At 39.2% G+C, this 27,333-nt stretch overlaps 1 protein-coding gene across 1 annotated transcript in view; it reads left to right on the top strand.

The window, feature by feature from the left end:
* Nucleotides 1-27,333, top strand: part of ST8SIA4 (ST8 alpha-N-acetyl-neuraminide alpha-2,8-sialyltransferase 4) — an 80,244-nt gene that overhangs the window by 24,762 nt on the left and 28,149 nt on the right. Inside the window, exon 4 of the mRNA XM_073344594.2 lies at nt 19,341-19,634. Coding sequence (XP_073200695.1) covers nt 19,341-19,634 — 294 coding nt within the window. The remainder of the gene's footprint in view (nt 1-19,340; nt 19,635-27,333) is intronic.

Raw genomic sequence — 27,333 nt, 5'->3', positions numbered from 1 at the left:
GTGTATGGTGGGAGGATGGGAGCGGGGGTTTGAGTCCTTTCCATGTTGGGGGAAGGAGTCTGGCTATCTTTTTAACCTGTACTTTGAATGTCTTATTGAACTTGTCTGAATCTGATTTAACGTATGACAATCCCCAAACATACCATTTCCGCATTCGTATGGCTTAATTTCCTGCTGTGCACTGGAGAAGTGAAATGGCCCCTGGTGTAAATTTAAAGCAGTCTCTAGCTGCTCAAAGTAATGGCAACCCATCTTGGGCTGCAGTGCTGCCCAGAATCCTCACAGTACCAGTATGGGCGCACACCTGATTTGTCTCTAGCCATGTCCTCAGCATGCCCCCTATACCAGGACTAATGGGGGGTGAGGGGAGCAGTATATACCTGCCCTACATTGTGCCTGTACCAGGGGAATGTTTTCATGGTCACTTGTGTGTGGTTCCTTTACAGCAGTTGTATACCTCCAGAACGGTGGATGGAATCTTTCTCAATTTTCAGAGAAATTCTTTAAATTTAGGGAAAAGGGATACCTTAATAAAGTTACCTACTGTACATTTTCATACCTCATTCTAATATATTATTATATTTACTAACCAGCAGATGTTTGTCTTGTATTTTTTTTTTTGTTTGTGTAGCTTCACTGGGAGTGATACCTAAAAGTTAGAGGAACCTACTCTTAGTGGTTAAACCACTTATATCTCTCATAACAGACAGGTTATATTTCCCATATATCATCTAATACAAAACCGTTTTAACCATAGTACTCTACAAAGAATAAAATTCAACACAAAAGCCACCCAGGAAGCCAAATAAAAATGAGAAATCCAATTTCTCTGTAAATCTCCCCAAACAAAAATTATGCAATCTTCATGAAACAATTTGCTGCTTCTGTAATCCAGTAGGTTCCCCAGATTTGTACTTCTGAGGTTTCTGGTCAGATGAAATTACATTGAAACAGTACTGAAAAATGTTAAGAACTTACTATTTCTCTTCTAAATCTCCAAACTCCTACCCTAATCTTTTTTTTTTTTCCCATGAGGGAAAAATATCTGACTTCTCCCAAAAAAGGGAAACAGTCACAACACTTTATCCCTTCTGTCTCCACTGAACTCTACATGCTGCTAATATACTATGTTGCAGAACTCTACTTAAGGTGTGGTAGTAGTCTCAAAATTGTGTCTGTAAAAACAGCATTTTCGGGTTTTATGTTAATTGTCTCAAAGATTTTTAGTGCAAAAGTGCACAGTTTAGAAGTATAAACATATTTGCAATTGCTCTTTCTGCTGTCCCTTCTTTCTAGGAAGCAGATGGATCTTTGTTGCCCACAGGGTGGATTTGATTTAAATCAAATTTAAATTGCTAGTTAGGAAGATTTGATTTAACCATGGATTTCTACATAACACCTTTTACAAGTTTAATACATGTTCTTCACAACTCGGAGATAGACACAGGTATCGTTTTTAGAAGTTACACTCTACACATTTTTAAAGTGATTTTTGAAAACTTTTCAGAGTAGTTTTACAGCTATATCAGAAAATGAATGATTGTTTGATTATTTTTTTCATTTACCAAAGGTAAATGAAGCAAATAGTTCATCTCCCAATGACTTCATAAATATCTCTAATTCAACAGGGTAATCATTAATATTTGGAGGATTTTCTTGCCATGCTGTATTAGGAGGAGAACATCACCAGACAGACATTTAAATTGTTTTATTTAACTAAAACAACAATGTTATGTATTCTGGATTTTTTTCTTCAATAGCAACCATAATAGTTTAACAAAACAAGTATATGAATTTTTGAATTTAAACATAACGTTTGATTTTGTTAATTGTTTTTTTAACTACAATAGTTAAATGAAATATTAAAAAAAATTAAATCTACTACGTCAGCCAGGTCAATACAAGAAACTTAAAATATTGGCTTCTGCAGCTAATTCTGTCATCTCCACCTTTATTTTCCTGTTTGTTCATAATCTGGAAAAGAAAAACAAGCTTTCCTGCTTTTTTAGGTCCCAAACGATTTCTCAATTTGGAATGAATTAGTCCAAAGGAAGAAAATTTTCTTTCTGCACCGGCAGAAGAAACTACTGCTGTTAAAAGTGAGATTATCACTTCAACAGTGTCTGAATCCCAGTGCTTAAGTGACTTCCACCAGTTCACTGGTGTGACTTTCTTTAAAACATCACCAGCAAACATATATTTCTTGAATGGTTCTTATTCCCAAACTGGGAGATCTCTTTTACGGCCCGCTACAATTATAGGTTTTCCCTTCTAGTGAGAGAATGGTATGGTAGATCTTAAATCAATGAAGGCTACACTCAGAAAGACCTCAAGACTTCTGGAATATGCTGCTCAAACAGTTTCACTTTGGTTTCTACTGCCTGTCCCTCCCTTCTCACATTTATCTCCAGACTTCTCCTTGTCTGGATCTATTCCACACCCAACTATCTTCTATTCCTTGAACTTTCTGAAACTTTGCACTTTTAGAGAGAGCTAAGGGATTGACTGTGTACACAAATTTGCAAAGGGACGATAGGGTTGAGGTCCGTTATTTCTCACCTCTAGATATTTATTTAAAACATTTTTGCTGTTAACAAGCATGTTATCTCTGGAGACACAAATGCACAGTTTGAGAACTGGAAAACTAAGCATCTGATGGTATCTTCTAGACTCAGCACTGAGTCCCCCTGGGTAGATAGAAAGATTAATTTAAATAATCTATACAGAAGCCCCTTGAACCGGATAAGATTGGGTCCCTAGTCCATGAACTATTGGAACTCATTTACAAAACTTTTCTTAAACATGACATGAATATATTGTCTCATACTATAGAATTAGAATTTATAATCCCTATTCCATGATGATATCTTTGAGCTATAATGTATCTTAATTAAAACTATCTTTAGATTGCTTTTTTCCCCCTTCAAAGCATTTTATTAAAAAAAATCAGATTTTTTTTTTAAATAATTGATTTTTATCCACCCTGGTTGCACATCAGCATTGTCAGTAAGAAAGATTATGCTAGTCAAATTAGGCCCTCAGTTTTCCAGTGTTCATTGTCTTTAAATTATTCCGTTAGGCCTGGTCTACACTACAGCATTAGGTTGATTTTAAGGCAGTTTATGTTGACCTAATTATGTCAGTGTACATACTACAGCCTTACTTCTGCCATTGTAAGTACCCTGCTACACTGACATAGTAGCTCTATGAGAGGCATAGGGATTATGTGGATGTAGTTAGGGTGATGCAGTGTCCTGTAGACACAGCATTACTTACATCTAGTGGCAGTCATTCTTGTCAATTTCTGGCTCCCCAGTCAGGCTGCTGCTCAGTCTCTGCTTCAAGCTAGGCTGCCACCCAGGCTCCCAACTCAAGCTGCTGCCGGGCTATCCACTCCTTCTGGGGAACCTGCTGTGCCCCAGATCCCAACTCTTTGCTCCCAGCTGGGCTGCCCCCAAGCTTCTGGTTTCCCGCTCTGATTTGCTCCCCACTGGGCACATGGCAGCTGACCAGACTCCCAGTGTGAGTCTCCCAGCTGCGAGCCTGGCTGCCCCCACCTCCCTGGGCTCCTGGTTCCCTACTAGCGTGACCCGATTTTTCCCACTTTCTATCTGAACAGGTTGGGTGGTGGTGGTAAATAGGCATCTGTATAAGAGAGGGCTCTGAATATCGTGACTGTCCCTATAAAATATGACATCTGATCACCCTGCTCCCCACTGGGAGCATGGCAGCTGACCAGACTCTGGGAGCACAGCTGCACCTGGCAGGGAGCTCTGTGCCCGGAGGCTGGTCAGCTGCCCCATTCCCAGTAGTGAGCGGGGAGCCAAGAAGCCCGGTGTGGCTACCCTGCTCCAGGCAGGGAACTGAGCTACTGGCGGGGAGCTGTGTGTGGAGCTAAGGGCCTGGCTCTCAGCCCCCAACACTGCCCCTCTGAAGTTGGTGGAAGCACTTCTGGTGAGGGGACACACCGCCATCAAAAGAAGGGCAGTGGTCATGAACTGCCACAATAATTACTGCGGTGGCTGTAATTTGACCTGAGATAGGTTGACTTAAGTTTACAGGGTAGACATGCCCTTAGTGAAACTTGTGTATTCCCCTTACCTTTAGTGAGGTTTGCACAGGTTTAGGTAATTGGAACTTTGATAAACAACTTTTGGTGATTATTCACCAGAAGGAATGGAATCCAGCTCTATTACTCTTAATTCTCCTGGCTTTGTAGGAATAAGAGGTAAGAAAGTTTCTACTACTTCCTTTTCATTGTGAAAGTAAAGTAAGCAGTTACAATGAGAGCACACAGGCAGCAGCACATCTGGTGAGAGAAGTTGCCAATTTTACAGACTCACTCTTCAGAGCAGAACTGCACGTGTGATAGACAATTTCAACAGAACCTTTAAAACTCTCTTCCTCTTTATGTTCTACAAATACTTGAGCCCATTGTCTGTCCTATTTCTGAAAATTGTTCTGTTGTGTGGTAAAATAGCTTTAATTACAGTATGTTAGCAGTGAGTGAGAAGAGTAGCGCCTAGAGCAATATTGCTCACTTCACTGAGTGTTTACCTATGCATAGGCCCCAGCTTGCTCTTACTTCTATTTTTCTCCCCCCTGTGTCGTAGCAAAAATTTGGCTGTAGACTTGTTAGTAGCACAAGATTTAGGGTGACACTTTACCCTTTTTTTGTCTTTGGATAATACTATCTCACCTTATGTTGTATCTTTTATTTATTATTTTATTTAAAATATAGAGTATCATAAATATAGGTGGCACTTCAAAGACAACTTTTCAGGTTCTGCTGACGCTTTCTCCATCCTAGATTCTGATGCTTCTCTTGTTTCTCTTCCATACATGACAATTACTATTTTGCCAGCTGATTAATCTTTTTTCTATTGTGTTCCCAATTACATTTGTCAGACAAAACAGTTGCATAAAAATAACTCCTATCTTCAGTTGTCGCTGTTCTTTATTTGGTGCCTCTGAGAAGTGGGGAGGGCAGAAGTGACTTACTACCACTACTCTGTTTCCAGTCTTCGGGACGGCTGGAAGCCCCTTGTATGAGTTAGAGCAGCTCTGAAATTATTCTTACTTTGTTGCAGCCAGAATGTTTCAATTTGAGTTTCTGCTCCAGTCCAGGATTTCTCTAGCTAGGCCTTTTCCATATCTTGGCATACCCACTGTGCCATAGGCCCCAGAGTAGGTAATGTAGATCCAGCTTTAGAAACTTTTTTCATTACCCGTGGGAATCATCAGTTCAGTGAGCACCTACCATGGTCATTGACTTCAGGTGCTCAGCAGTTTTGAAACTCAGGGCAGTTGTTAAGGGACCTCAGGGTTTAGAAGCCTAATTTAAGACACGCAGTTTCATAAATCTTGGCCTGAATGTGCAATTTGATGGAAGATCAGAGTCTAAATCAATAAAACAATAACGAGGGGTGATTTCAGCTGCACATATGAAGGCTAGTCAAATGTCACAACAGGATATTTAGAGAGACAAGGTGCGTGAGGTAATCTCTTTTACTGGATCAACTTCTGTTGGTGAGAGAGGCTTGTCTCTCTTACCATGAGAAGCTGGTCCAATAAAAGTATTACCTCACCCCCGCCTTGTCTCTCTAATGTCCTGGGACCAACATGACTATAATACTGCATACAACAGGCAGGATTTAGATAAAGTTTCTTGACATCAGCAATGACTGCTTTGTGGAACAGCTAGTTCTAGAACATACAAGATCCAGTCGGACTTTTTTTAATGGTTTTCCTGGGAGAGACACCTAAGTGCCTTAAACACTAATGGAAATTTTACCTACTCTTAAGTTAGTCACTAGCAAAGACATGTTCTAATGCAGAACATCCATTAATATTTTTTCCTTCAGAAGTTACAAAACTCTAAATTTACCTTTTAAAAATTGCCATAATTCCATTATTCTATAAAACTCTCCTAAACAAAAAATATACTATCAAACTGTAATCTGAACCAAACGTTACCAGTTCTGTAATAAGTCTGCTTCCCTCTAGCCCCCTTCTTCTTTTGGTGGGTTTTGTGGTTTAAAAACCAACAACTCCTCTCCGGTTAGTGCAGCTCCACCAGCATAAAAACTCTTCCTTTTGAATATCCAAAGTGCTGCTACTTACTATTCACAACCACAAAGATCCTTTTTCTGCATGACTGGAAAAGGAAGTTCCACTTAACCCTCCCAGAAGTGTAAATAATCATAATATTTAACCTCTCTTCCTCCAGTGAGTGACATAATGGCTCTAAAATTACCTATATTAAAACAGTATTAAAAAGTTAGTGTTGTGAGATCTGCCCTCTAGACTAATTCTCTTATATAGAGTAAGTAAAGCTACATATACGCAAGAAGATGGCGTTAGGGTGGAAACTACAACTTAGATTTTTCTGGCTTTCTGTGATTGAGATCTCATTCTTGATATTTCACTTACTTAGTTTTTTGCATATACTATGCAGCAACATTTCAGTGATATGAATTTATTTCTTTATAACCATGTCAGAAGAACTCTACTGGAAACAACAGTAGCTACTCAGTAACTCATGGGTAGCAGTGCAGCAAGGTCTGCTGCCAAATAAGTAAATAATGTGTTGTCACTTTTTCTAAGTATTTCATACTATTTAAACCTTCCCTGTCACTTCACTGTGTGGTCTCAAATGAGAAGAACCCATATCACAGTCACTGTAACTTCAGGAACAAGGAACTTAGTGGTCATAAGTTTAAATTCCTGTTTTGTAAACAACTTAAAAATAAGGGCACTAGAAATGCGGAAACTTGTTGGCAGCTGACTTTAAAGAAGGCAACGCTTTTTTTAATGAAATCTATTTTGTCTTGAACTCTGAATTCTTGCAACGAGTCTTACAGTAGGGAATAATTAACAAATGATAACATCAACATGATAGACCTTAAGGGGTAGACCTGGCCCCTGTACATCAGTGGCAGATAGGAGCTGGCATTGTGCTGCCACAAAGGGCCTTGGGAAAACTCCCCCAGCACAGGCACATCATATGACTACGATAGGAAGTTCTATAGTGGCTACTGTGCATACCCAGCAGATGGTAGAAAGTCTTAGGAGGGGCTGTGTAGGAAGTGAGACCATCACTTTCAGGGATTCTGGGCTGTCCAGACTGTGGAGTAGCCTAGAGGTAGCTGTTGGGAGCTTAAATTGGAGCAGCCTGTGCACAAGTGTATGGCACAAACCATGCTGGCTCCCAGACCATCCTACACGCCTGAGGGCTCCAAACCATAGGCTTTTCCAATCACTCCTATTGCCAGACCTCTTCTGTTCTTTTAGGAAGAAATACAAATTTATTTTTAAACTAAGGGCTGGGGGAAAGCCAACGGGTGTGGAGAGCACACCATTTGGATAGAGATGGCCCTTAGGGGAGGATCTGTTAAAGGGGAGTCTCTGTATCCTCGAAAAGAGGTGAGGATGGATGTTGATAAAGTCTAGGTAGGAACTGAAGACAAACAGTCAAATGAAAGAGTCCCATTCAGTAACATCACATAATGGCAGACAGCTAAAAGTGACACGTTTTATAAGTGCTTATGTACAAAAGCTAGAAGTAAGATGATGATGATGATGAAACTGGCATTACAGAAACTTGGTGGAATGATGATAATCAATCGGACATAGTAATACCAGGGTACAAAATACATAGTAATGACAGAGTAGGTCATGCTGGTGGGGGAGTGGCACTATATGTGAAAGATAGCAGAGTCAAATATAGTAAAAACCTTAAATGAATCAAATTGTACCATAGAATCTATATAGATAGACATTTTATGCTTGAATAATAAGAATATAGCAGTAGGACTATACTACCGACCACCTGACCAGGATGGTGATGGCGACTGTGAAATGCTCAGGGAGATTAGAGAGGCTATAAGACAGGGGAAAAAAACCTCAGTTATAATCCCCCATTATTATTATCTCTATATTGACCGTGTACATGTCACCTCAGGATGGGATGTGGAGATAAAGTTTCTAGACACCATCATGACTGCTTCTTGGACCAGCCAGTCCTGGAACCCACAAGGAGAGATTCACAGGCTCTGGTCCGAGAGGTGAATATAGATGAATCACTCAGTAATAGCAACCGTAATATTTTAAATATTTTTAAATTTAACATCCTTGGGAGGGGGAAAACATCAAAGAAACCCACCACAGTAGCATTTAACATCAGAAAGGGGAACTATGCAAAAATGAGGAAGCTAGTTAAATGGAAATTAAAAGGTACAGTCACAAAAAACCACCAAAATAGAGGCTCAAATTCATGGTATAGTCCAAATTAAAAAAACTAACAAAAAACGGAGGACCAAAAAGTGCCATCATGGCTAAACAACAAAGTAAAAGTAGCACTTAGAGCAGTGATTCTCCTTTCCCCAGTAATAGAATCTGTGTGCACCCCCTTCCATTACCACACAGTTGGCTCAGCAGAGGAGCTTAGGCTGCAGGCAGAGCTGGGTGGGTGGTGGAGCTGCGGCTGGGGACGGAGCAGGGGGTGAAGTAGAGCTGCTACATGGGGGCACATTGGGGCTGGGTGGCACTCCATTCCAGCCCCCCCAAATATTCCTCTGAATCTTCCACCCCCCCAAATGTTTCTCTGTGCAGTTTGGGGAACACTGAGTTAGAGGCAAAAAGGCATTCAGTAAAAACTAGAAATTAAATCCTATTGAGGAAAACAGAAAGGCGCATGAACTCTGGCAAGTCAAGTGTAAAAGTATCATTAAGCAGACAAAAACAAATTTTGAAGAGCAACTAACTAAAAAAACCCTGCCATTTTTAAAAAGTGATATCAGAAACGGGAAGCCTCCCAAACAATCAGTGGGGCCACTGGATGATTGCGGTGTTAAAGGAGCTGTCAAGGAAGATAAGGCCATTCCAGAGAAGCTAAATTAATTCTTTGCATCAGTCTTCACTGAAGAGGATGTGAGGGATGTTCCCACAGCTGACCCATTCTTTTTAGGTGTCAAATCTGAGGAACTGTCCTAGATTGAGGTGTTAGTGGAGGAGGTTTTGGAACAAATTGATAAATTAAATATTAATAAATCACCAGGACCAGATGGTATTCACCCACGTGTTCTGTAGGAACTCAGATATGAAATTGAAGAACTACTAAGTGTGGTTTAAATCAGCATCTGTACCAGATGACTGGAGGATAGCCAGTGTGGTACCAGTTTTTTAAAAAAAGCTCCAAAGGCCATCCTGGCAATTGTTGGCCAGTAAGCCTAACTTCAGTGGCAAACAAATTGGGTGACTGAAAATGTAGAAAAGAACAGAATGATCAGACATTGGCTGCAGGCCAATGGGGGCTGAGGGAAGTGGCAGCTGGTATGTCCCTCTGCCTGCATCCCCCATTGGCCTGCAGCAGCGAACCGTGGCCAGTGGGAGCCGCGATCGGCCGAACCTGCAGATGCAGCAGGTAAACAAACTGGCCTGGCCCGCCACGGGCTTTCCCTGAACAAGCGGCTTCCCAAGTTTGGGAAACAGTGGGCGAGATGAACCATTGGTTTGATCCAGTATGGCCATTCTTATGTTCTTTCCTTTTTTTTTTTTTTTTTTTTTTTGTTGCTTCATGCTACATGTAGTCCAAATGGAAGGCAGTGAAGCTATTTTCTGTTAAGTATGCAGACATCATAGTGATGTGCTTTCTGTAAATAGACAGATGAGCAGGCATTACTCTCTCTGGTACGTTCTGTGATATCATTGCGTTGGTTTTTTGTTTTGTTGCAGTGTACTTGAGCCTTGAAGTTCAGTTCCAGATTTAGATACATTCTAAAAGTTCAGGGACATCTGAATTCAGCATTCCAGTTTTGGTCCATTTCAGAGATCAGGACTTGTATTTGTATTACCAAAGTTTTCAGGCTGACGGGGAAGGCTTTTGGGGGTTCTTGGTACCAGTTTAGGCCCATCTGTAGAGTTTAGATGACATGAATACATATCAATTTTCCAACATCAGGTTAATCTTAATATTTTGGCTTCCAGAGTACACCTCTAGTTAATACCATATGGTGGGCATATTATTCTTTGATCCACAAGGAATGGTTTGCTAAAAGAGGAAACACTTTCACAGCAGTGCTCTGTGCAGGTTCTGCTTGATGCCAGCAGCTGTTGCCAAACACTTCTATGTCAACCAACAAGCCTGTATTCTACAAATAACACAGATTAGGCAGTCGATCAACACACTTAAAATGTATAGGGTCAAATCCTCAGGTCCTTACTCAGATTTTACCTGTTGCTTTACATTGGAATTTGTCTGAGCAAGTAATGCAGGATTTGGCCCATAAATACTGGAGTTGGATATGTACATTGGGTCGTCTAGCCCATTCCATTGCATCACTGTGGAATAATAAAATCTGTATTTGGCTGTGGCTTCCATGAATGTGATTGCAATACCTTCTTTGTAAGGTTATTCAGTTCTGCAACTTCACTCTGCGACAGGCTTAATTGGGCCATAAAACGAGCATAATGAGCCTGGCATGGAACATTTCTGTATAAGAATGTAGATCGTCTCATGATGTAGGTGACGGGGGGGATGGCCAAAGGAAAAGAAGTATGTGCAATGCTAATCTTTGGCACCATTTTTAATTCCTTTGGCCACTAGAGCTTAAGGAAACTAAGAATAGTCCTCAGGCTGCTCTGACATGGTATGGGGGCTCTTCCTGGACAGTACTGCAGGAGGATTGAGGGTTTAATCACTTTGTGTGCATGCACGTAACCTGTACTCTGTACATCTCAGGATGTGGTTCATTATATGGATTCCCAAATGACATGCAGTGTATTTCGGTACTTTTGTGGTGACAGCATCACATTGCGTGCTCATGTTCAATTTATTCTTTCATGTCACCCCCCAATGGAGTATTGTTTCCTGTGAAGGAAACAGACATTATACTTTAGAATATTTTTTCTCCCCAAGTGAACCAACTCATAATTTATCTGTTAAATCTTGTTATCTTAATTTCTGTCTGTCACTCTAATTTTTTTTTTTTTACAGGTTACTGAATTTACTTGTTCATTGTGCTAGTCCATCCATCATTTTATCAGCAAATCTGATCACTGTACTCTCTACTCCTTCCTCTAAGTCAGTGGTTCTCAACCTTTGCAGACTACTGTACCCCTTTCAGGAGTCTGATTTCAGCCCTGAGTGGTGGGGTCCAGGCTTTGGCTTGAGCCACAGATGGTGGGGCTTGGGCTTCAACATACATCTTAACTTCAAGGGGCACCTGCTTGCTACCACCTAATGGCAGTCCTGCACTTTTGACACCCCCCCCCCAACTCATCCTGTGACACCCCCCTTCCCCTGAGGGTTGCCACACCCAGATTGAGCAACACTGATATAGTATGTAGAGCAGTCCGTATGACATTTTAGTTTGTACCAACTTTGCTAATGCTTTTTATGTAGTCTGTTGTAAAACTAGGCAAATAGCTAGATGAGTTGATGTACCCCCGGAAGACCTCTGCATACCCCCAGGGATACACGTACCCCTGGTTGAGAACCACCACTCTAGGTCACTTATGAAGATACTAAGTAATAATGGATACAACACTGACCCTTCTTGAATGCTTCAAGATAATGGCAACATGTAACAGTAATAATTAAGCTCCTCCAGCCGGGGGTCTGTATCTATCCTTATACTTTTTGCATATTATTACATGAGTACTTTTATCGAAACCGCATTTTTGCTTTCTAATTGAGATTCTATGTGGACCTGTTTAATATCTTCATGTATTATGTTCACTGTGTTTGTCATATAGTTTAGTTTGACCTGAACTTGAACTTACCTTAACTATCTTCTTGCTGCTTACTTATCCTCCTTACTAGGTTCTTGAATCCGTATTATTCTCATAGGTTTTTTTTTTATATGATGTTGAGGTTAGATTTATTGGCCAATAATTTCCTGAATATCATTTTTATGGGATGGTGAACCATCTGAGTTAGGATTTTGGATATTGTCTTAATTCATCCAATAGATAGAGTAGTGAGCTGTGGAATCCAGGTGTGCTGTCTTGTATTCAATGGAGTGGATACTAGTGAACACATGTATTATGACCCTTCCCCACCTGTTTACTTTTTCCCCCAGATAAAGACTATGATAGTTTAAACTTTCTTCTTGGTCTGATGGTGCAGAATCTTTCTAAGAATTGGGAGATAAAAGGAATGAATATAGTTGAATTCTCTAGTCAGTGCAAGGGGAAAACAAGGAGCTAAAGCTGCTAAGCTGTTTAATCCATATAAAAATATTTGTTCTTTCAATCTCAAAGACCAGAATCATTTCCCAATGTGAAATTTAATGGATAAGAAACAAAGAACTAAATAAAACAACCTCTTTTTGTGTAACATTCTTGTTACCAGGGCAATCCCTGTTTACATTGCAGTCCCTTTATAAATAAGCAGCAGTAAGGAATTTGTGAAGACTGCTGTAGCCTTGCAAATTTCCGCAGGATGTGATGACGTTTTGTCAATGCTCATATGCAGAGGCACTCACCTGCTTCCTGAAGTCTGTCTTCTGTGTAGGATATAACTGATATTTCTGTTCTGTTTTCATGTTCCCAACTTCAGTATGTGACTTGAAGGATTTCTTATATTCAGGTCTGTCCTGCTTGGCATTGATGAGTTAGGCTTGCTTTCTTGCAAGTTGACTTAAGTAGTGGTGATATTGTTTTTGTTAAGATGGTCACATGCTTGTGAAGCTTAAAGGGAGTTGCTGAGATCTGGGAGAGAATTGTATTTGAGAGTGGGATTTTTAAACAGTAGTGCAGTAGGAAGAAAACAATATTGGGGTAAGTGGGCAGGAAATAGTCCAGTAAATGCCACTGTAGTATTTATTCTCCCTTGTTCAATCTGGCTGAGTGGTAGCAGGGACACTTATGCAATAGCCTTTTATTAACAGGAGAAATTAAAGTTTAATTTGAAGCTTGTCATTTAATGTCCAGTACTGGAAAATATAGTCATGAATCCACCTTCTTCCCTGGCTGAGCTGGAGTGAAAGGATCTAGCAAATGGAACACATTGTGTTATGCAGTTCAACGCCAGCCAGTAGAAAGCTCCATACAAACATCTGTCAGGGATGGTCTAGGTAAACTTAATCTTGCCTCAGTGTGGGGGGTGCACAAGATGACCCCTGGAGGTCCCATCCAGCCCTACATTTCTATGGTTCTATACTCCCTCCAGTGCAGAAAAGGAAGAGAGTCCCTGAGGTAGGGTGACCAAATGTCCTGATTTTATAGGAACAGTTCTGATAATCATGGCTATGTCTTATATAGGCACCTTATGCTCCACCCCCGACCTGATTTTTCACACTTGCTATGTGATCACCCTTTTCTGAGAGCAGAGGGGAACAGGCTCAGGAGGGCAGCAGAGGCTGTGCCTGTGTGTGAGCAGGAGCAGTAGGCCAGAGTCAGCAGTTGAGGGCTTTGAGGTAAAGGCTGGGTAGCAGGTGGCCTGAGAGCTGGGCAAGGAAGCAACATCTTGCCTGTGGCTGTCGGGAGCCGCACAAGCAGCAGTAGCAAGATACAGGATGATGGCCTGAAAGTATTTGACATGGGACTACATTACATATGGTTGGGAGAATTGTAGTTTGGAGCGGTCCCAGCAAGACATGGTTACTTTTTATACCCCTCTCTCAGACTTCCCCAAGGACTGGGTTAGGAATGGTTGGGTTGACACTTTTTTTTTTTTTTTTTTTTTGTGGTAACCATTTAAAGTAATCGTGCCTAGATTATTCCTCTCCCTTTATTTCCGGCAGCCCTAGTAAAGTAATCTTCAGTTACTTCCTCAGAATCCATGAGTGTTAATAAGGATTCACTGAGGGCTAAAACCTATTGATCCTAGTGCTTGGAGCACTTTCAGTGCTGGTCTCTGAGCTCATGTTACAAAGAACATGCTCCCAGACCTATATAGGAGTCTGGTGTATCATAGCAATACCCTGCAGTGGGGTTAGGTGTAATGCATTATGGTTAAATAAACAATAAGTGGAGTAAGATGCATACGTTTTTAGTGAATTGAACTGACAGCATGATAGAAATGAATTAGTTGGGCAAAAAGCTGTGGTGGTTTGAAATATGGTTAAAAATTGAATATGTGATTAAAATATGACATTTTAATTCAGATACCATTCCTTTTTCACATGTCATTCATCTGAGGTCCCAATTCAGGAAAGCAATTAAGTATATTCTTTCATGTATTTGTATTCTTTCCATGTATTTGTATTCTAGTACAGGAACTCCTCACGTAACGTTGTAGTTATGTTCCTCAAAAATGCAACTTTAAGCAAAATGATGTTAAAAGAATCCAATTTCCTCATAAGACTTAATGTAAATGAGGGGGTTAGGTTCCAGGGAATTTTTTTTTCACCAGACAAAAGACTATTTTATATATGTACACACAGTATAAGTTTTAAACAAACAATTTAATACTCCTACACAGTGATGATGATTGTGAAGTTTGGTTGAGGTGGGGGAGTCAGAGGGTGGGCTATTTCCCAGGGAATGCCTTACTGCTAAATGATGAACTAGCAGTTGGCTGAGCCCTCAAGGATTAACTCTCACACTCTACAAGGCAGCAGGAAAGGGGGGAGGGCAGGCAGAGGCACACACCCTGTGCGTGTTTGAGAAATAGAGATGCCCATTTCCCCTTTAAGTATGAAGAGTGGGGTCAGAAGTACACTGCCTTGTTAATTAGATCAGCAAGCTGAGACCAGACCTCAGCTGTTGCCTAAGGCAGCAGCTCTCTCCACCCCTGTCCCCCCTGCTCTATGGAAGATGGGGTAAGCAGGGTGCAGGAGTGGGGGAAAGGTGGACACCCTGACATTAGCCCCCCTCTTCTTCCCCTCCCCCCCAAAAGCAAGCAGGAGTCTCAGGGAGCAACTCCAAGGCAGAGGGCAGGAGCAGCACATGGCAGTGGGGGGGAGGGACAGCTGAACTCCTGGCAATTGATAGCCTGCTGAGCAGCTGCTGCACAGGGAACTTAAGGGAGCTGATGGGGGAGTGGGGGGCTGCTGGTCCACCCTGGTTCCAACCACCCACCAGCTAACTGCAACGGGCTGCTCTTCCTGCAAGCAGAGGACGAAGCAGGTGGCTGCCAAATGATATTAGAAGGGAGCTGTCAAGGTTCCTTCCCCACTCTGAACTTTAGGGTACAGATGTGGGGACCTGCATGAAAACCCCCTAAGCTTATTTTTAGCAGCTTAGGTTAAAACTTCCCCAAGGTACAAACTATTTTACCTTTTGCCCTTGGACTTTATTGCTGCCACCACCAAGTGTCTAATAAATATATAAAAGGGAAAGAGCCCGTTTGGAAACGTCTTTCCTGCCCCCAAATCCTCCCAAACCCTACACCCCCTTTCCTGGGGAAGGCTTGATAAAAATCCTCACCAATTTGCATAGGTGAACACAGGCCCAAACCCTTGGATCTTAAGAACAATGAAAAAGCAATCAGGTTCTTAGAAGAATTTTAATTGAAGAAAAAGTAAAAGACTCACCTCTGTAAAATCAGGATGGTAAATGCCTTACAGGGTAATCAGATTCAAAACATAGAGAATCCCTCTAGGCAAAACCTTAAGTTACAAAAAGACACAAACAGGAATATACATTCCATTCAGCACAGCTTATTTTATCAGCCATTTAAACAAAACAGAATCTAACGCATATCTAGTACTTACTAAGTTCTAAGACTCCATTCCTTTTCTGTTCCTGGCAAAAACATCACACAGAGAGAGAGAACTTTTGTGTCCCCCCCCAGCTTTGAAAGTATCTTGTCTCCTTATTAGTCATTTTGGTCAGGTGCCAGTGAGGTTATCCTAGTTTCTTAACCCTTTACAGGTGAAAGGGTTTTTTCTCTGACCAGGAGGGATTTTAAAGGTGTTTACCCTTCCCTTTATATTTATGACAGGAGCATTGCACAACTTTAAATGAGCATGTTCCCTAATTGATCAGCAATGTAACAAGGAAACAACCTTAACCGGGGCGACTTTAAGTGAAGAGTTCCTGTATGCATTAAACCTGTGCTTTTCTTTAAGTATGTGCTTAAGTCCATTGACTTCAGTAAGATTTGAGCCCATGCTCAAAATTAAACACATGTTTACTGCTTTCCTTATTCAGGATGCTGTCTTGAAACAGATCTGCAGAATAGACAGTAGAAAACAATTGACGCCAACTAAGAAAACAGTCTGTTTATTTAAGTACAGTATTGCAAGCATGATACATCACAAAGATCGTGCATTAGAGACTCAAAAAAGAGCTTAAAACAGATACAGAAAATTATCTACATGTACTTAGATCTGTGTGCAAGGGCAGTGGCTGGTTTTATAAGGTTCATGTATGTGTATCTGAAAACATGCTGTAGTTTCCATTTAGGACTTAAACTAAAAGCTTTAGAATCTGAGCCTTCCAGAAAGAATAAAAAATGACCTGATTGTGGATTCTTGAGAGTGGAAAAGTGGAAATGTGCAATGTAACTAGTTTATGATCTAGAAAAAGATCTAATGAACTGCAGAATATATGTGAATCTTAATGCCAGATATAAATACATATAGGCATAGGTAGTGATCATTCAGAAAATGCAGTGCTGAATTCCAAGAAAAATCCCAGTTGCACGAAGAAAGAAGAACATTTTGCTGATAATGTAAGAACTAAGTCTCCAAAATGCTAATAATTTTTTCAGAAACCAAAGCATAATGTATGCAAGTGCTGAATCTCTCTATGGAAATTATTCACATCCAAGTTTATAGAAAGGTACCTATTTTTAAGTATACTACTCTGAAACCTTCAGTAAGGCGGATACAGATATCTTTCTGTAGTGTGCTCTCTCTCTTGCTCGCTCCCTGTGACCCCACATTATTGTATTATGTGCGTGTGTCCAAAGTATTTAAAAAATAGATTCTGAAAGGCATCTTAATATCAGATTTCCAAGAATCCTCTGTAAATATAAGTTGATTGGTAGTGGCAGCCTGGTGTCAGAAATACAGTTGATGACTGTTGTGAACATAATCTTGGATGGGTCACTTAGAATGGCAGAAACAATTGTACCATAAGTTGCTTTGTGAAGAACGTGCTATTTTGAATTCAGAGATTTTGCAAGATTTTGCATTGCTTCTAGGCTGGGCTATAAGCTATTAAGCTACTGAGAAAACATTAAGTACTGCTATCTTATGTTCTGTAAGCCACATTTTTTGAAAAAAAAAATCTGTTAAATAGGTAGGAAGTGAGCAAAGTCTGATAATACTATTATAAAGCAATCAGCTGCTCTCAAGGTAGTATTGTTCGTTCTCCTAACACAATTCTATATTGCTGTAACAGCTAGTGTTACATTGGTATTCTACCAAAATAATAATAGTGTAGGCACCATAGCAACATTGAGATATTCTCATGAAATTAGAGTTTCACAGGCATTGTCATAACTTTTACTATCACAAAAGTTTTTCAAACCGAGTTCCTAAAATGATTCTCTTAAATTCATAATTATGCACCTAAAATAACTGACCAGATTCTCAGAGGACCAAGCACTAATATTGAAGACACACAGCATGTCTAACAATAAAACCACTTATTTAAATTCCTCTATCCATATAATGAGGCACCAAGGTTTGAAAAATTTGATTAAGGTGTTTAATAACAATGCAGGGACACGTCCATTACCAAGGAGTGAATTTGGGCTGGCTTATTACCTTTTCTAACCCAGGGTTGAAAAATCTCGAGATGCTGCCTGTTTATAAAACATGTACTGCCAGATACATTAGGCCAAGAAAGTACACCATTATAAAACATAACCTTTTGCATTAGGTATGTTTCTCATGAACTGGTGATAACTCACAAGATACTAGCCTTTATAATTATTTTTCAGGTTTATGGGGAAATTACATTTAGGCACCATTTTCTAACTGCACAAAACTTTTGGAATTGAAGCGAGATGATGCTACTCAAACAGTTGCCAGATCAGAAGAGGTTTGTCTTAAAGACATACTGGCCAAATTTGTGTCAGTGCAGTTTTACATAAAAAAAATTTCAGCACCATATCCTTCACATCCATGTGATTCTAGCAATTATATGTACAGGCAATAGAATTTGCATTGCAAATCTTGTGTCTTGTGAAATGAATCAGCCTCTATTATAATCACTATTATTTATATTATAGTAGTGCCAAGGGTCACGTTCAGAATTAGCCATTGTGCTGGCACCTGTACAAACTCTAGTTACTTCATTTGAGTTACACCACAGATATGAAGTGGATCCAGTATGTTTTTCCATTTCAACGTCTACTTCCCACTTAACTGTCTTCATTTAAACTTACATTGTTCGAGAATTATTGTGAGGAAGGCAGCTCTTGTGGTTAAAGCACTAGACTTGGATGGCAGTGTTGTGAGGATAAATTCAATGTTTTCCAGGGGCACATTTGCGATACTGATGAGCACCATAAAATGGTCACTACATGAATTTTTCTGACAATTTTTGCAAAATTTACATCCCATTTTTGTCACAAACAAAAAGATTACTCAGTAGAAGAGTAGGAAGATTTTGTTGCAAAGCAACAACTGCAGAAACAAAGAAATAAGTAAGCAAAACCCTACCTATTTTGATACTTGTTTGTCCTGTGCGTGTATATGCATTAAATAGATTCTCATATTGTTCTGTAGATATAATTTATATATTAAAAGTTTTAAATGCAATTTATTGTAGAACAGATTTTAAATATTGTCAGGTGTATAATATGTGGATGTGTTACTAATGATGAGCTTAATGGTCAATATGTTACGGGTAAAAATTTAATCCAAATCGTGATTGTCAGAATTTTTCAACCAGCTTTACTGAAAACTAAACAAACCCAAACCAGTTTGATTTTTCTGACAGTTGTTTGTGATTGGTATGAAATACTGTACTGTACAAACTGCATAATAGATAACAAAAATAAATGAATCTTACTTGATTGGCATGACTACCTTTAAGAGCTTGAGCTGTCCCCAAGGAATTTTATCAAGATAGATTATACAAATGCACACTAGTGAAAATCACAATAGTTGTCAGAGACATATTGCGATTGTTACGCACTTGTCTACGTTTTGACAGATTCTGTTTGAATACTAATTATATGAATTTTAAATGTACTGTACAGTATCTTCTTCACTGAGTTGGTTACACTTAATACCTTTCTTAGAACATGCTTGGAACATCCGGGCTGTATACAGCCCTAAGTAATATCATGCAGATTACCACTGGTACTTTTTTGCTCATGTAGTTTGAAACAGCCTTACATGTTCATTTTCAGCTTTTCCTTCATGCATACCCTTATCTAAGTTAATGGTTCATATTTATTTTCATTTGTCCATTAATTTCTTCCTCTTCAGGTGCAATCTAGCCCCTGTGGTGGAGTTTGCTGCAGATGTGGGAACTAAATCTGATTTTATTACCATGAATCCATCAGTTGTACAAAGAGCATTTGGAGGCTTTCGGAATGAGAGTGACAGAGAAAAATTTGTGCATAGACTATCCATGCTGAATGACAGTGTCCTTTGGATTCCTGCTTTCATGGTGAAAGGCGGAGAGAAGCATGTGGAGTGGGTTAATGCATTAATCCTTAAGAATAAATTGAAAGTGCGAACCGCCTATCCATCACTGAGACTTATTCATGCTGTCAGAGGGTAAGTGTCTGTAAAAGACTGGTCTGTCCTTGGCACAATGGAACTCATAACTAAAATTTCCAGTAGATAGAAAAAAGCTCTAGTAAACCTCTAAAAAGGTTTATGGTATATCTATTATTTTCATAATGGATTGCATTTGTTGATAAAGCTATTTGTTTGGTAATAAATGTCCACTCATTGAGTCTGTTCAAAGGTAAACATATGGGGTGTTTTAGCTCAGTAATTTTTCTCTTCCACCTTCATGAACACTTCTATTATCATAAGGAGGAATCAAAGCATGGGTGGAAATCTTTTGGCACACAGAAGGCAATAAAAGTGCTTCATGTCCTTTATTAGGCCAGGCTGTGGAGGACAAAAAGCATTGGTATTTCATGAGAAACGGTTAGATTCCATCTCCAGAAATGGTGTACCACAAAAGAGTCTGTCTGAAAAAACCTGAGCTCCTTTCAAAATGATCCCTGTTTTTTCCTGAATTGAGAGCCTTTTGGGCCATCAAAAACAGCCAACTAGTCAGAATAACTTAAAACTTAAAATTTGTTGTTGTTAAAAGCTATTTATGTGCCCAGTGGATCTAGGAGACTATTTTTTTCAACCAGATAAAATTGTGTATGCTTCTTGGATGTGGACCTTGTAACTGTCATTCATGGCTATCATTTTAAGATTAGATTACCATGATGCAGATAGGGATACACTTTAAAACTATGAACTGGAGTTGGTGCAATATTTCAGCTAATTTATTAGGTGCAATACCTTGCTGTGAACATATTCAACCCATGTTCCATGAACTTCACTCGTGACTTGTAGGTTTCCAGGTGTTGTTTAAGGTGTTTGTTTTGATTATAGAGCCCTAAACAGCTTAGAGCTTGCCTGTCTACCAGACGACTACAACTGAGATCAGATAAGATGTTTGAGCTGAAGTCTCACTAGTAGACCTGAGAAGGAGCTGCTGTGGCGTAGTGCTTTCCATGAAAAATGCTTTACAGTTTGCTCACCTCTCAAACCAAACAGGTTAACTTTGACTACCTTCAGATGGCAAACCTCATCTTTTTTTTTTCTTCAGTCATTTGGGAATAGGACGACAATTGTTAGAGGGAGAGGTAAATTTGGTATTGGATTGCCTGGTTTCTGTTAGTGGGTTGTTTTGAATAGTACTGCTACACTTTAATTACATTTGGGCACTGATTTTGTTGAATTTTTGGGTTGTGTCTCTAGTATGCCTGGAACATATGGATAGGTGATCTTTATTTAATGTGTATAAATCTGAATGAATAAATACATAACATAATAAATCCTTTACAATAAGTCCAGTTTCAGTTAACAAACAACTGCGGTCAAGTTCATCTGTAGTAGTAATAGCTTACATTCTCAAAAGTGGCTAGTGATTAGGGATTTAGGTGACCAATTTGAGGCACCTTGAAGGGGCCTAATTTTTTGAAAGCACTGTGCACTTAAGCTCTGAAAATCAGGCCCCTTTATTGTATCTTAAATTGGTAAACTATAAGTAAGTCACTCAAAATCACTAGTCAGTTTTGAAAATTTAGGCCAACAATTTAAAATCTGTTAGGATTACCCTATTTATGAGACCCCATATTTAGAAAAGTATGGGATTTCAGCTCCTGTGTTTCATGAAATCTGTTAAATCTCTTTCAAATCATTACTCTGAAGTCAGTTTTTTTTGTGGAAGGGATTAATCATCCCATTCATTTGGACTTGTAGCTACACCCCTGCAGCAGGTATGCAAGTCATCATTATTCTCATTTACAGTTTGAATAAAAATGAAAGTTCATCTAATGAAAACAAAAACTAAAAGTCCTGGGTCTGATTCATCCCTAGTCTAATTCCACTGACTTCCACAAAGTAACATAAGGGATTAATTTGGCTTCATGTGCAGATTGACAGGTAGCATACAGATATATTTTGATTAAATTTAGGAAATCTAGAAGGATATTTACTCTAATAAACAGGCTTTTCTGGCTTTTCAAAAAAAAAAAAGGTACAAGTCTATAGCAATAGGTTTAGTACTAAATACAATTTATGCCTCTGAAAAAAGTCCCATCTCTTTCATATTTAGAGATACATATTGTGGTGATAACTTTTGAGATTTATCGGGTCTATGTATTTCAAGCAGAACAATTTGTATGTTATGGCAGTGGTAGAAGTTGATAGGCAAAGATTAATCTTGAAGACTGATTTTATAAAAATAAAATTTATGCCTAAATTTCCGTTCCACATTCCCCAGTGACAAACATATAATGTGAAAACATGAAGTAAACTTTGCCTCCCTTCCCCCCCAGCATGCACTCCCAACTACTTTACAAGGTTAGTGTATATGAAAAGGTTTGTATAGTTACCTTGTCTGACTTAAGTAATAGCTTGAAACAAATACAGAACCACTGATTGCCACTTCATGTAGTAACTATAATTTGCATATTATGCTATAGTAGTTTTGAGGAACATTTAGTACATGACAATTCTATTTTTATTTTTGTTCCATTCATTTTTATTTCAAACCCTATGTGAATTGTGTGATGATTTGTGCTCTCCTGAGAAGACACATTCCAGAAGCAACACTCCTAAAACTCTCTTATGTGGAGGCTGAACTTGTCGTCTGTATAACAGTATTTTTTGCTATGCTTGAGCACAAATCTCCATAAGTTATTGTCTAATAAATAAACTGTGATAATTATTGGAGCCTTCAGCTACTGCAGAAGTGAAAGAAATAGCACAAGGACCACAAAAAGCTTGGAATACACACATGTGAATGTAATATTTAGAATCATTCCCCCAAATTAATATTTGCATTTTCTCCAAAGACATAGAAACTCCCTTTTAACCTTTAAACACATGAATAGTAGTTTTGTGTTTCCTCTCGATTGCATTCACAGTATGAAGGCTTCATTGTTTTACATTTTATTTCGCATTTAAATAATCATTTATGTGAAGGTTATTTTTTTTTTTTAATTAGACTTAATAAGAGTATCAGTCAGCAAAATCGTTAAGGCTCTTATGTTGCTTTTTTTTTTTTTTTTTTGTCTTGAAATCCTTCCAAAGTTATATTAAGTGAAACATGGAGATATTTTTATAAGACCATGCTAGAGACATACTAGGAGGATCTTCCAAATTAGTATCCTGAATTTGAAATGATAATCTAATGGGGATAAATAAAATATGCAATTTGATGTTTAAATGGCTCCATAAAGTTGTTCTGAAGGACATGATTTTTCAGCTCTTATAGAGAAGAGGCCCTTTATTGCTTACATTCACTGTTCTTTCCCTTTTGAAGGACAGAGCTCTTCCATAGTTCTGATTTGCAAACTGAGGCTCTTTAGTGAGACTTTGTTTGTTCGGATTTTTTTAGATTTGCAAGTACAATTCTGCAAAGGCCTGTAAAGTAGAACTGTGTATTATTTGTAAGATGGTAATGCTCAAAGGCTCAGTCAGCCTTATGTATGTCTACACTGTAATGAGGTGGCTGGCTCGCGTCAACTGACTCAGGCCTGTGGGGCTCAAGCTGCAAAATTGCAGTGTACATTTGAGCTCAGGTTGGAGCCTGGTTTAAGAGACCCTGTGAGAGGGGAGAATCTCAGAGCGTGGGCTTCAGCCCTAGCCCAACTGTCGACACTGAAATTTTATATCCCCGCAGCCCGGGTCAGTTGACTTGGCCTCTGAGACTCAGTGCTATGGTTTTCTTATCGCAATGTAGCCATCCCGAACACAATGGGTCTCTGTGGGTGCTTTACAAACACACATTAAGAGACCATCCCTACCCCAATGAGCTTACAATCAAACTATAAAATATTCATTTTTTTGTAGAACAAGCAAAACTTTGTCCTGTGCGACTCTATATTTAATTCAGTGTCAAGAGCCCTGTGGTCTGACTCACTTGAAATTTTCATGAAAAATTTGGCGCTTTAGGGAGACCTGTGGTGTAAAACAGGCTGGATGACTTTATGATTCTTGTTTCCAACTTGACATGTTGAGCAAGGGTTAAAGAAATTTCATGCTTCAACGTGTAGGCTGATGGCTGCAGGGTTCAGGAAGGAATCGCCCCTGTTCTCTGCCTACAAACAGCATTGCTAAGGCATCCAAGGGCATTGTTTTTCCTTCATCTTTCTGTGACTGTCAGGTGTAAGCAGTTTCCAGAGACAGGATATTAGTCTTGATAGACTACTGAGGTGATTTAGTATGACCATGTTATTTCTTCATGTATACTAGCGAATGTAATAACCAGACAGTTTTGCAGTGATCACACATGGCATTAAACCTTTCTCTTCTTACTCATTTAACTCTGTTGTCTTTAATAGGATTACTTTTAGCTGGATCTGGCCACTCTTCTTATTCAGAATGTATCCTAGTCTCCTTCCACGGTATGAGAGAATTTAAAGAAAACTTTTTTTTTTTTTTCTGGTCACTTGGGGGTTGTTTGGTTCATAAAAAAGGTAATGTGGTGTTTGAAAAAGAAATTGCTTTTTGCAGATTTCATGCTCTATTAAACTTCTGTGAATGATGGGTATTGCTCAGAAATCTCATGATGATTTAAAGCTTTGTATGCACATATTATGTAAATACTGGGTCCAGTATGATAACTGCATTTTTAAGCCATTGCATATTTTTAGTGACCTTTACATTCAGATTCTGACTTAAGCAGTTCTTGCCCAGGATGATCAAGTAGCTTTATGCTGTAATCCATTTCCTGTGGGCAAATACAAAGAAATTTCTCTTAAGCATTGTATTCCTTGCTCAGATATCAGTTTATATAACTACTTTACAATTTGGGGCACTAAGAGTTTCTTTGGACAGTTGTGACTTGCTCATGCATTATGTCGAATAGCTTTTACTGAACTTTTATGTAATTATGCATGCATTATTGACAAAATAATTGAGGTAATCAATATCCCATGGTATTGAAGATTAATGGTAGGAAGTAGAACCTCTAAATTAAAGGTTTAATTGATTAAAATGATTCACTTTCTCTGGCCACTGACAAGAAGGTTAATTATAGGGTAATTCCAGTAAGCAAACCACACAGCTTTTAAAAATAATTGAATTGAACAACAAAAAATTTAGAAAGATGAAACCAGGGTTTATTTATAGACCTGAGACTTCATGCTGAGCTGTTGTTTGCTTTCTTGCTTTTGTTTTGAATGATACACCATAAGACAGCTGAATAGGAAAGTAAGTGCAGTGTGTACATATAGGGTCTTCTTCAAGTACCTTGTTGAGTCAGAACTTCCATGGAAGCCACGTTAAACAGCAGACAAAGAGATGAGTAGAACTTACTAGGACTGGCTAGCATTGTGGCCCAAATGCTGCTCTTCATTTCCACTAATGCAAGGCAATTAAAACTAGCAGAGCAAGAGATGCTCTCTTCCATGGCATGCTGCTCTGCAGACCACATGGATAACTGAGCAGCTGTTAACAGTGCTCCAAAGATCATTAGCCTCCAGTGAATTCCATCTGCTGTTACATGGCCACAGAGAGAAGCAAACAGTGGCACCAAAGCTCCTGTAAGAACCATGCCGTCGGGGGGAGAGGAACCGGCAGGCAACATGGAGGGGCTGGACAGAAGTACACATAGCTCCAGGAACTGGAGAGCTGTGGCACAGTGATCCACAGATCCCTGGGTTCTGTGGGTCTGAAGGTCTCCTCCCCCTGCTTCCTCCACGGTCTTCACTCCTCATTGATGAGAGCACGCAATGAAACACAAAAGAGCCAGTAAAACAATTTTACTCTCTTTTATACTATTCTTCTATTAAGTGAACCTGCTGTGTCCAGCCCGCTCCCTCTCCAGGAGTCCAAAGACCATATCCTCATGTGCATCTTAATTTAAATGTAATGCATCATCCTGAATTTTCTTTTTTTAGTTGCAACAGTTCATTTCCTTGAACTGTTCTCCAGTCAACCTCCATATCGCTGGAAGTTTCTTCACGCCTTTCTAGTCCTTTGTGTAGGGGAAATCACATAACCATTCTTCAGGCTTTCCCTATATTGGGGAAATCACATAACCATTCTTCAGGCTTTCCCTATATTAAGATTTTCATCTTGCCACCTCTTGTGAAAGACAGTAATGAGCTTGATCTTGTACTCCCTACTGATGCAAAATTCCTAATGAAGTCTTTGTGAGTTTGTGCCTATTTATAGCCATTTTTTCATTGCAGAGCCCTTTTCCTTTATAAGTTGAGACAAACAGCTTATTTTGAAGGGAATGACCTTTTATACAACTTCACTATCTCTCTGATGTCCTTCACAGCGGGCAGTACAGAAAAATAATACTCTGTGAAACTCAAACATGCATAAGTCAAATTGTCCTCCTGTAGCTCTATGCTAAACAATTGCTGGAAGTGATCAATATTGCACTTTGTGGTTTGTCCTGCTAACATTCTTTCTCTATTTTTGCTGCACAAAATAACTATATATATATATATATATATAAATTAAGGGACACAATTGGTCTAAAAATCATATATTGTATATGTTTTAATACAGTAAATGCCTTAACCCGTCTTTCTAATCATCTCACAATGAAAGATTTCTTTTAAAAATTTCCTTACTGTTTTTTCTGTTTTTGTTTCCATTTTGTGTCTGCCTCAGGTTGCTAATGAAAATAGACTAGTCAGGGTAATTTGTTTTTTAATTGTCAGTTTCTCCACAGTGTCTCGTTTGTTTTTTATGCAGTAAGCTTGTAGTGCAATATTTCAGTTACAAGGATTTAACTTTTTATTGGGAATCATTCTATTGGGCTTTACAAATGCTAAATTTTTAGTTGAAATGTGATTTGCCAGTGTCTTTTTAATGCAGTAATGGCCTGATGATGTGAGGTGCTGGGCTGCAACTCACATAGGAAGTCACAACCGTCAAGCATCTCTGAGCCCACATGGATCTGACTCTGAATTTACTTATACCAATTTTACACTTGTGTGATTCAGGTTTAGTGGAGTTACTTCTGGTTTACGCTACTGTAAACAATGTAGTAATGCTCAATGCATTACAGGCATGCCACACTGGAAGTATAAAAAGGAAAATATCACTTTCCAATATAAAGTAATGCTAATATAGAATGTACTATTATATTTCCCTTCAGCCTTCACTTAGGATAGCAATACAACTGGCTTTGCAGAGAGCCCTTAAATGGGATACCAGATAGCACTGACTGTGAATTAACACATTGGGCCAAATTTTGTGGTCTTTACTCTGAGGTCCATGCTCCCTCTGCTGACATGAGTAGAAGAGAGGTGAAGCTGCTCTGTGGAGCTCTAGATGTTGGATGGGGTGGGATGGGGTGAGGTGAAATCAGGAATGAGAGCTTTGGAGGGTGAGAGGGTGGAGCTGGATGTCTTGTTTCTTCCCTCTTTGAACAGTAGGAGAAACAAGTACAAATCAATGATCTCAACATGTCCAATGGTTGCCGTGACTCTTTTGTAAACAGACATCTGCAGATGTTCCCATCCTAAAATAACAAAAGATAGCGTTAGTTCATGTTCCTGTGGTTGGCTGGTGTCATTATGGCCAAACTTCCCTCTTAAACTCTCTATTCCCAGTTCCCCAAAACTTAGGAGTGACTGTTAGACCATTTGCATCAAAGTTGATGGTCCTCAAGTCTTAAGCTAACTGCTGAAGCCAGTGTGTTACAAGATACAGGCCTGTAGGTTCCTTATGTCACTACTAAATTAAATAAATGCTAAAGCTAGTTCTGTGGCAG

Source organism: Lepidochelys kempii, chromosome 5 (genome assembly GCF_965140285.1).
Source record: "Lepidochelys kempii isolate rLepKem1 chromosome 5, rLepKem1.hap1, whole genome shotgun sequence".
In the NCBI taxonomy this organism is placed as follows: Eukaryota; Metazoa; Chordata; order Testudines; family Cheloniidae; genus Lepidochelys; species Lepidochelys kempii.
This window is presented reverse-complemented; position numbering and strand designations above follow the sequence as displayed.